General features: G+C 34.0%; 1 protein-coding gene across 1 annotated transcript; it reads left to right on the top strand.

Moving 5' to 3' along the window:
* Positions 1-1,324: 1,324 nt before the first annotated feature.
* Rbp9 (RNA-binding protein 9) lies at positions 1,325-10,211 on the top strand. Its single transcript, XM_067764017.1, has 7 exons — positions 1,325-1,575; positions 4,848-5,429; positions 5,504-5,608; positions 9,175-9,327; positions 9,458-9,728; positions 9,810-9,987; positions 10,050-10,211. The coding sequence occupies exons 2-7, from the start codon at positions 5,117-5,119 to the stop codon at positions 10,209-10,211; spliced, it is 1,182 nt and encodes a 393-aa protein (XP_067620118.1). The 5' UTR covers positions 1,325-1,575; positions 4,848-5,116.
* The last annotated feature ends 640 nt before the right edge of the window (positions 10,212-10,851 follow it).

Here is a 10,851-nt window from a genome sequence, read left to right as displayed (position 1 = left end):
CTTACCACAAAAATTGCTCAGTCAATAAAATGTAGCAGACCAATGACATTTCATAGGAGATATTTTAGGCGAGGCATTAATAAGAAAAGTCATGGATCTAAGGGTAAACACATTACACGGACTTATCAGGAAAATTCTTGTTTTAGTATCCAGATATTTTGATCGGTTATCAAACACTTCCCTTGATAGATTTTTTTTTCACTAGTTGAGCTAAGAAAATTTTTCTCAAATGCACGTGTGCCTCTAAGAAATTTGGCAGGGCTTTCCACTGATGGATGAATTTGAATTGGAAACTAAGTAAAATAATGAAACTAATTGGTTTTATGTTAGGTAACATTTTAAAAATTTTTTACAAAGAAATCCTATGTAAAAATTGCAGAAGTATTGTGGTGTTTCAGGAGTTTTGTGGTGTTAAGGCACGCCGAATACTTGAAAACTAAGTAGCTTGTCATAAGAAATATTTTAACTGTAAGTAAGGCAGGAATACTTCTTGAAAGAGGTAACTTTATAAATGAATAACGAATCGCGATTGAACAAATTTACTTTTATATTCGGATTTTGAAGCAAATGTAAAAAAGATTTGATTTCGAAAGAAGTGTTTTGTGTTTTTTTCTCGTAGGTACAGAACCCCATAAACTTTAATAACAACGCTGTTAATTCATTTCTAGTACCTACTTAAATGTAATCAGGTTCCGTTATTGCACAGTTAAAACTTTTAAGACGTTTGATTTTTAATCTCAACGTTCAGGGGAAAAAGTAAGCATCATTTATGATTTACTCAGTTTGCTCATAGTTCGGCTACACCAAAACGCAAATTTTTGAGCCTTTTCTTACTAAAACCTAACTGCCCTATATATTTTATTGATTTCCAATTAACAACATAATGCTGGAACTAATAGCTTTGTAAGCAAAACTACATTCAAAACGTATAGTTAGTGAAGGCATAGACTTATCCTAGAAATTTGAAAATATAATACATAAAAGTAGTGTTTTTGTTTGTGCAGTTTGAATTAAGTCTCCTATTCGCTAAGTTTATTAAAATTTTGTTAAGGAAACCATGGAAACATCCTGAATTTTTTATTTTATATTTAACAACGACTACGACACATTTGTGAATTGCTTGTATCACAATCAAATAAAACAAAAATTTGGCCCTTTTTTCTGAGATTTGGTCCCAAATGAAAACATGGTGTGGCAACCGTGCTCTCTATTCAATTTTACTTCAACAAATGTGTTGAATTTGTTTTATAATACTCCCCATATCTAGAAAGTATTTATTCCAATTAGATACTTATTAGTTTGTTTTCATTCAGTTAAGTTGAATTACAGGAAGGAACGCGTTCTTTCTACTTTCCGTTGAGTTTTTCCTTAATTTCATTTGTGTTTGGGTTCTGCATTTTCGTTTCGGCCTTTTATTCGGCTTTCATTAATTACTAAAAATTCAAAAAAAAAAAAAAACTGTTAAATTGTTAATTTGTGATTATTTCGGATTCAGTTGCTTGTGTTCGTTAATTTTTTTTTCAAATTATTATTAGTGAAACGCCGGAGATTTCGCATACAAAGCAGTTAATAAAAGTAATTTTATTATCTACAATGTTTCTGCATGTTAAATCACTCAATCATTTACTAGAAATTAAAATATTTTTGAGAAAATTTATTATTGTTTAATAAAACTAAACATATTTTCTCTAATTATGTATAATATAATAAGTGACCGTGATTAATGTGTTTCGTAATCGAAAAAAGCAGTGCCGAATTCATCTTTTGAAAGTGAAAAATTGTGAAAAAAACGGTCTCTGCCTTGTGCATTCGGTTTATTTTTCACCTTTGTTTGTGTACACACGTCTTTTGCATGTGTGATTTTATATTTATGTATGTATGTATATACGGCATACACTTAAATTGAATTATATGGAGGTGAAAACAAATATAAAAAAATCAATTACATCCATACGTATGTATGTATTTGTACATGTATTCAAAAATATTTTTAATTTATTGTTTATACTATGAGGAACAGGCCAAAATGCAAACTTTTAAAATATAAAGACAAAATATACATTCATATATACATCAGTATATTCATTAGGAATCACTTAAATTGATGTGCATAAAATATTTAAAACAATTTTTCAATTAATTCACGCCGCAATAATAACACAAAATTTCGGTGCGTTTGCAAACAAATTCAACAACATACCATTGCAGATGTGAGACTTGTCTAAAAATATGCGCGCAATATAGTCTATCCATAAATATCTACTAGTGAGTTTGTATTAAGATGTGCATACATACATATGGTAATATGTATGCACATTAGAGCGTCACAAAAAACAAAAGCAGTTGTAACAGGGAATCCATATACTGGCCCTGACGCAGAGGTCTTTCTGGTTCAATCAAGATCTCATGACGAAGAAATGGGAGCTAGCATCTATGGGCCGAACTTCAACAAATCGATACCCCACAACTTTCAGGCAGAAATAAATGCAATAGAAGTTTGCATTACAAAATGTCTACGAAGAGTCTTGTGTCCTCGAGGAGTATCCTCATTATTGCATAATGAATGCTCTCCAAATTGCCTAACCAAGCAGAGTGCTATAACAGCAGTCTGTTGTCCAGAGTTCTTATGTGGACTCACAAAGGCTCATACTAGGCAAACGATAATTAACTGGGCAGCAAAGCTGGATTTAATGCACCGGGCAAAGACAGGCCAAATTGTGTATACTCCCTGCAACGAGAGTATCACCCAAATGCCATAATCTATAGTCTACGATATCACCTAAGTAAGTTAAATCTATTCCATACACAAATCAGTGGCTTTTGTGAACTAGAAGATGAAACGCCGGTTCACATCTAGGTGGCATGTCCTTAATCCCTTCGTGATATAGAGTAAAGAGCCTGAAGAAGTACTTAAATACATTAAATGCCGCCACGTACAATAATACGCTAAAGGTCAAGATCAATAATCTAAGTATAGGTCGCAGAGCATCGCATAATAATAATTTAAACCATTGTATAATATTTACTTCTGACCCTTTTCTTTGCAGATTTACTCAGTTCATGAATCATGTGGCGTGAGTCACTACAAACGAGATGGTTGAGTTAGGCTCGTAATAATGATTCTTCTAAGCGTGTCTAAGAGTATATACATAGACTTAGTTTAAATAATAATGTAGTGCAGCTATCTGCCATCAAATCTCAAAAATATAGTTTTGAGAATGTCCAAGACAGACGTTACGAATTATACTTACTTATTTACCTAATTGGCACTTAACCGTTTAAAGGATTATAGCCATCCAACAAAGCGTGCCAGTCGCTTCTGCGCTGAGTTAATTGGTGCCAATTGGTTACACTAAGAAAATTTCAATGGTTTTCTTCCTTTCATCTGAGTAGGGGCCTTCTTCTTTTCAGAGGCGATTTCCGATGAAAATACTTTCTTTTCCGGAGCATCACCTTTCATTTGCATAACATCCTTAACAGCCGCTGCATTCGAATACGCTGGAGTATGTTGATGCCGTCGCCAACGCGTAGCGGTCCGTAAATCTTTCGAAGAACTTTTCTCTTGAACACTCAGAGCCGCTTATCTGCTGTTGTCATGGTCCATGCTTCTGCGCAATATAGTAGGACAGGTACGATAAGTGACTTGTAGAGCATGATTTTCGTTTGCCGAGAGAGATCTTTACTTTTCAATTGACTGCCTAGTCCAAAGTAGCATTTATTGGCAAGAGTGATTCTTCGCCGGATTTTAGAGCAGAAGTGTTTTAATACTTCGAAATTAAGGCTGCCAACAGTGGCGTGGTTTCCAAGGCGCGAATGCGCTGACTCTTTTCTTGATTCGTTTGTCCTCATTTTCCATCAAACCCATCTTTCCCGCTTCCTTTTCCAGTTTCGAGTAAGCAGAACTTACGGCGCGGCTGTTCCGGCCGATGAAATCAATGTCATAGGACAAAGCGGCATATAGGCAGCTCCTTTTCGTGTTGTCGAAGGCGGCCTTAAAATCGACGAAGAGGTGATGTGTTTTCACGGTTTTTTTTTCCATGATTTGACGTATTATTCCATCATCATCGTTTACGGGATCAGGTTCACCATCCCTGTACAGCACATCACTGTCTCAATTTAGGACGAGAAGTGATCACTGGAGATCGGTTACAGGTCGCCGATTTCGTTTTTACAGGTGTTTGTCCAGGACTTAAAAGCTTACGTCTGTCGCCTAGTTTTTTCGTAAAATTTTCAAGCGTTATTCCTGGTGGCTAGCACCTCAAGCTGAAACGTTACAAAAAAAAAAACTAATAATGAACAGGATTAGGCGGGTTTCATTGGGGAATTTGGCAATTTTTAGGGGGGCAATTTTTGAGTTTTTCATACCGTAACGAAATAAGTATTCGATCCCGTTGGGCACATCTCCCAACTTTTTTTTTAGTGATACGCTCCAAAGAATATATACATACTTCTATTTCATGAAAACCATAGTCATAATACTTCTTAAGAAGCGTGAGCCAACTCTAATCTAAATGTTTCCTCAGCATTTGGGTCCAAGCACTGCAATGATATAATGCAAAATAAGAGCCATCTTAATGTTAAGAAAGTGAAAAACCGCCTTTTGCTACGCCAAACTATAACGGTATTCAATAAAGTTTTTTTTTTAAGTATATTTACAACCCAAAACTATTTAAATATGAATAACGGAAATATGTTGAGCCTCGGAAAAGCAATGCCGAAAATCGAAAAAGCTGGTTTTGAACTTTCAACTAAGATATTATTGTAACATTTTATTTTTTTTTATTTTTAAAATAGTGTGTTGCTTCGACTCATGACTACTCTTTACACCGTTTCTAATTTATTTTCAGAGCTGCACTTTTACATCGACAATCAATGTCAACTTATAGTTAGTTCGTGAAATTCTTTAAAAAAAAAAAAACAAACAGTATTAACGTCAAACAAGTGAAGGCAAAGACAACTTTAATAAATAACATTTAATTTAAAGACAATCTTAAACAAAAATTTAAATTATTACCATAATAGATACATTTTTAAAGTTAAGAGAGTTTTTTTTTCTGTGCTAACTGTAGTCTTTTTGAAACGAGTCACATATTCTAAATAATTTTTTTTTATCTTAATGATGACGACCAGCAATAACAGCAACAACATGGTCGAAGGTCAACAGCAAAACGGTAGTGGTGGTTCTGGAACTGGTGCCGGTAGTGGCAATGCAGCGTCTTCGGGAACAGCTAATGCAAATAGTGGTAGCAACAACAATAATAACAACATCACTAATGCTAACAATAATAATAATAATATGGAAAGTGATCCAAAGACAAATTTAATTGTGAATTACCTGCCACAAACAATGTCACAGGAAGAAATACGTTCATTGTTTGTTAGCTTTGGTGAAGTGGAGAGCTGCAAATTAATAAGAGATAAAGTTACAGGTATTTAAATACACACAATATTACACTTTATACAATTTTTCGTTACAATCGCTCATATGTTTTTTTTCGCTTAGGTCAAAGTCTGGGTTATGGTTTCGTTAATTATGTTAAACAAGAAGATGCCGAGAAGGCAATAAGCTCGCTCAATGGTTTGCGTTTGCAGAATAAAACAATTAAGGAAAGTTATCCAATATATGTACACATATAGATATACATATCGTACACTAACTACACAACAGTCACAACTTAACATTTTTCAAAATCGGGTTTTTTCCATAAACCAATTCACAGTACACATCTCTAACTGCCCCTTAAATTTCGTTGTCATTATTTTCTTCTTTAACTGGAAAATTACCGTTATGCCAGTTTTGGTGTTGATTGCATCGCTTGCGCTCTATCAACTAAAGAGTAATATTTTTAGTTGTGTCAATGTGCTTAAGAACAAGTGAACAGTTGTTTTACGCATAAAGTGTATTATTTTAAATTCTGACTACCTTGTTGCAAAAGCTTTTAGCTTTGTTGTGTATTAATTAAAATTGTGTCTTTTTATACGTAAAGAGTGAGTAAAGTTGCTTGTATTATTGTGAAATGTGTCTTTTTTGATGAAATAATTGTAGTAAGTTTTCTTAGAAATAGTCATAATTCAAAACTGCTATATATTTTGTCCGTAAACAAATAATTACAACAAAATTTCGTCAATTCATTTTATAATGAAGGTATCCTTCTTTGTAAAACTGGATTTCAGTATAACATTACAGAAGTTTTCAGATAAACCGTTTTTCTTCTCTTCTGAACATTTACATTTTTTCAAGTTGTGACTCTTTTGTAGTTAGTGTGCGATATATCAAGCTCTAACGGCAACTTTAGTGCAACCAACGAAAATAAAATTTTACTCGAAGAAAAAAAGTTAGGACGATCTCACATAATGTCCATTTATTTTAAATGTCCATGCATTTTAAAAATTCTCCTATACATTGTTTTTTGGTAACACTAAAATTGTAAGGGTTGGATACATATATATACATATTAATTGATACTGTGGCGTTAAAATATGTAGATATCACACTTATTTTTTACAAACTCTTATTAAGAGGGGCGTGAGCGAATGAAAAACTCTGTTGAATTTGGATGGTATCAACGTTTTCAAAAAAATTGTATTTTTTGCATTGTATAAAAGCTAGAAAATGTAGGGTATTTGCTTGAGAGTAAATACTACAAAAATGTACAAATAGCACTGTGTGGAAAAATCAAAATTTTTCTGACACATTTTTTGACAATTGCAGCCATTTTGCTCCCAAATTGAATTGACATCGGTAGAAATAGGAAGCAAGCAGTTTACAAATAAGTACTGAACTGCATAATTCCTTAAAATATTATTTTTTAATTTTATGACGAATTTATTAAATATGCCATGATCTGTTAGTGTGGCTGAAGATAGGTTTTATGAAAAGCAATTGAAAATTCATCGTTCAACGTCAAAAACTCGACTAGTTAATCGATTCACGTAAAAATGTCATCAGTAAATAATGGAGATAGCATAAAGCAATTTACTCATATAAGCATATTAACTTATTCATTTCGTATGTTTGAAATATTCGCCTCCATATAAGAATCGGTTTATATTTGGAATATTATGTATATATTTATTTGATATATTCGGACGTCGTGAGGTAGTATAAAACGAAAGTGTTCCGAATATTCTAAATTAACGGTTTATCCGCAACACTTCCATGAATACTTAACTGAAAAGAGCTTTCCGCAATTTCAGAATAAAAATGTGATTACTCCCTGGGTAGCTGGACCGCACAAAAGCTTAACTTTTCTGTCAGTAGGCCATTTTCCTTTATTTTTGTTTGTCAGTTCATTGCGGCTGCTGAATAGAGTATCACCCCATGTCGGCTGCCTGTTCAAAATCGTCCGTCAGGCTTTGTCACAAAACGCCCTATATTAGAATTAGATTGAAGAACGCCTTATATCAGAATGCTTTTCATTAACACTCTCTTATGTCAAAATGCATTGAACTTATGCTCAGGGAGTTTTTCAACAAATTTTGAGATATCGTATTTTTTAATAAAATTCTAACGTACGACATTCTTCAAACAAATTCTGAACGAATGACCAAACGAACATAACTCTTTATCAATTCACGAAATATTTAGTAGAAAATGAATGAAGTCCTCTAAAACCTGTTGGCATTTACAAATTTATTATCACTACTAATATACTATTAAAGGTACTTTTCTACTACAATTTTCGCTGATGGGGACTGAATTATTCCGTTTTCCTTACTTCGTAAAAGCAACCCGTCTAGATTTTTCAAGTTGGGAGTGTCAAAGCTGTGTCATCAACGGAGAACAAACCTCTATTAATTGAATCATGAATATAGATAACAATTAAATTTGAAATATTCTTCACATGTTAACAATACATGCAAAAAACGGCACGAGCTCGCTTTGAATAGTTGCTTTATTGATTTCGGCATTTTTATGCATTGAAAAGATGTGTTCCTGCCAATAGAGAAATTTTACATATACATTTCTATGGTTCGGCCCTAATCTTACAAAAAAAAAAAAACAAATCTGGCGTACAGAGGCAACTTTTTTAGTTTGGGTGTATAATATTTTATATTATTGTTTTTTCGGAGATCTGCACTGCATTATTGCCGTTATAGTTTCTATTATGTACTTAAAAAGAACAAAATTTATGCAATTCGAATAAAAAAAGACCCACGTCCACATTTTTATTTTTTTTACTTTTAAATACAAAAAATCACAAAAATGTATTAGATAGGGTTCAATTTCGAGCTTTGGATGACAATATCTATTTTTTGGAGGCTAACTTCGAAAAACGGTGAATTTTGGTATTTTGAAAATTCAAAGTCATGTCGAATACGATAAAAGCAGTGCGATAATCCGAAAACCATGTTTTTACGTGAGTAGTAATACGAGGATGTTGAGATTTGACCCCTTAAAATTTTATTAAAAGTGTGATGGCAAATATTTAATAATTCCTGAATTTTATGTGAGGCAATTTTTTGCCATATAATAGGAAAAGCGTTACACGTATTTTGTTGGAAAATCAGCGAACAAATTTACTTTATAAGCTTATGCTATGTTCAAACAGAAAAATAAATTGAGGCAATATCAATTCAAATTGAGTGGTGTTCATACAACTCAATTTAGCTTACACAATAGTAATTTGATGGCCGGTTGGCTCATCTCTACAGCAACAACATACCTGTGTTCAGAATGTCAAAATGTGCGTGTTGGAATTAGGTGTATGGAATGGAATGAAAACATAAAACTTTAAAATTTTTGTGTGTTGTAAGATAATGTGTTCAATGTTTTGGTTTCATTTTGAGTTTTCCATCCTCTTTTGACAATTCCTACTCCAGTGAAATGAAAAAAATAATATCAGCTGATGAGATGAGCCAACCATATAGTTGAGCCATGCGCAGCTGACGTTTAAATCTACTCAATAAACACACTTTACAAGGTTGTATTTACAGTTTGAAACAATTTATTACGCAATTTTTTTTAAATTGGCAATTTGTTATTACAATTTATTATATGATAAATTGCGTAATAAATTGCCCAAATGGTATAAATTGCCAATATGGCGTGTGTTTGTACCTAGTATTACAATATTAATAAAAAAAAAAATAATAAATTAAAGTAAACAGTAACTGCAAGTCAAAAAAGAGTCCATATATTTAATATATATTATGTTATGCTTTTGAAACAGGTTTCAGTAGCCCGTCCTAGTTCAGAATCTATCAAGGGTGCAAATTTATATGTATCTGGTCTTCCCAAAAATATGACTCAACCAGATCTCGAAGTACTATTCAGTCCATACGGAAAAATAATTACCTCAAGAATTTTATGCGACAATATCACAGGTTAGTACTTTGGAAAAACAAATAAAACAGTAATTGGTTCTCATACCTTGATAATCCGTAGATCATTACCCGCATTCCATTTTTACTTCCTTGCCTCATATTTTTTACATTTATTTCTTTTAATTTTAAGGTCTCTCAAAGGGAGTAGGGTTTATACGTTTCGACCAGCGTCATGAAGCTGATCGTGCTATCAAAGAATTAAATGGAACAGTACCCAAAAATGCCACCGATCCTATTATTGTAAAATTTGCTAATAACCCGAGTAGTAATAAATCGTTGCAGCCATTGGCCGCTTACCTTGCACCACAGAATGCACGTACACGAGGCTTCCCTTCGGCTGCAGCTGTTGGTGCAGCTGCCGCAGCTGCGGCGATACATCCTTCTGCAGCTAGCCGTTATAGGCAAGATATTATTTGAAACTTTTTTATATGCTTTTTTTGTTTGGATTTAATTAACACTTCACCCTTTTACATTGTGGATAGCTCGGTGATTTCACGTTATTCTCCACTAGCTGGCGATTTATTGGCCAATAGCATGTTACCCGGTAATCCGATTAATGGATCTGGTTGGTGTATTTTTGTATATAATCTAGCACCTGAAACTGAAGAAAATGTATTGTGGCAGCTTTTTGGCCCATTCGGTGCTGTGCAGTCGGTTAAGGTAAGTTCAATTGCTCAATATTAATATGGATGTTACTTAAATTTCTGCTTCCGGTATGCTAGGTTATACGCGATTTGCAAACAAACAAGTGTAAAGGTTTTGGCTTTGTCACCATGACGAATTATGAGGAAGCTGTCGTCGCCATACAATCCCTTAATGGCTATACTCTGGGAAACCGTGTGCTTCAAGTCAGCTTTAAGACGAATAAAACAAAGCAAACGTAATTATTAACGAAACTAACTGCTGTTATGAATGCCACCGCCACCGACACAACAAACCTTACAATACCAACACTACCCTCCCTCTTCAATTTCAACACTATAAACAAGAACAAGTATACTGCAACCTCAACCACCACCAGTTTCAGTTTAAATTCCCATAACAATACTGAATTGATGTTGATGCATTTAAATGGCGGTGGTAGTGGTAGCCGTAAAACGAACAACAACTCCACTAACAATAACAACAAACATAACACCAACAGCAATAGCATCAACAACAACAACAGCAGTCAGCATCATAATAGCAACCGGCAACAGCAGAAACAACAACAACTACATCGTAAAGGACAGCTATCATCATCAGCCGTCGTGGAAGCAGCAGCAGCAGCTAGAAAACCCGATTTACAGTCCCTATTAAATCTATCACCACCCCAGACACAGCAGCGAGCATCTGCAGCTGCTGTTGCAGCAGTGACTCTGGCAAATGCTGCTGCAGCTGCAACACTTGGCGCTTTCGGTGGTAATGACAACAATCATCAAGCGGGTACTACTTCATCATCTGGACGTAATTTGTTACCAACCCAGCCTCAGACGCAAGCTCTGATTAAGACGGCCAGTAAATTCATCTATAATAAGCCGCGCA

This window comes from Eurosta solidaginis, chromosome 2, assembly GCF_040869045.1.
Source record: "Eurosta solidaginis isolate ZX-2024a chromosome 2, ASM4086904v1, whole genome shotgun sequence".
NCBI lineage: Eukaryota > Metazoa > Arthropoda > Insecta > Diptera > Tephritidae > Eurosta > Eurosta solidaginis.
This window is presented reverse-complemented; position numbering and strand designations above follow the sequence as displayed.

Coding starts and splice junctions, on each gene's coding strand:
- Rbp9 (XM_067764017.1), top strand. CDS start 5,117: ATGATGACGACCAGCAATAACAGCAACAACATGGTCGAAGGTCAACAG. Junction 5,609..9,174: donor GCAGAATAAAACAATTAAGG/AAAGTTATCCAA, acceptor TTTTGAAACAGG/TTTCAGTAGCCCGTCCTAGT. Junction 9,328..9,457: donor TTTATGCGACAATATCACAG/GTTAGTACTTTG, acceptor TTTAATTTTAAG/GTCTCTCAAAGGGAGTAGGG.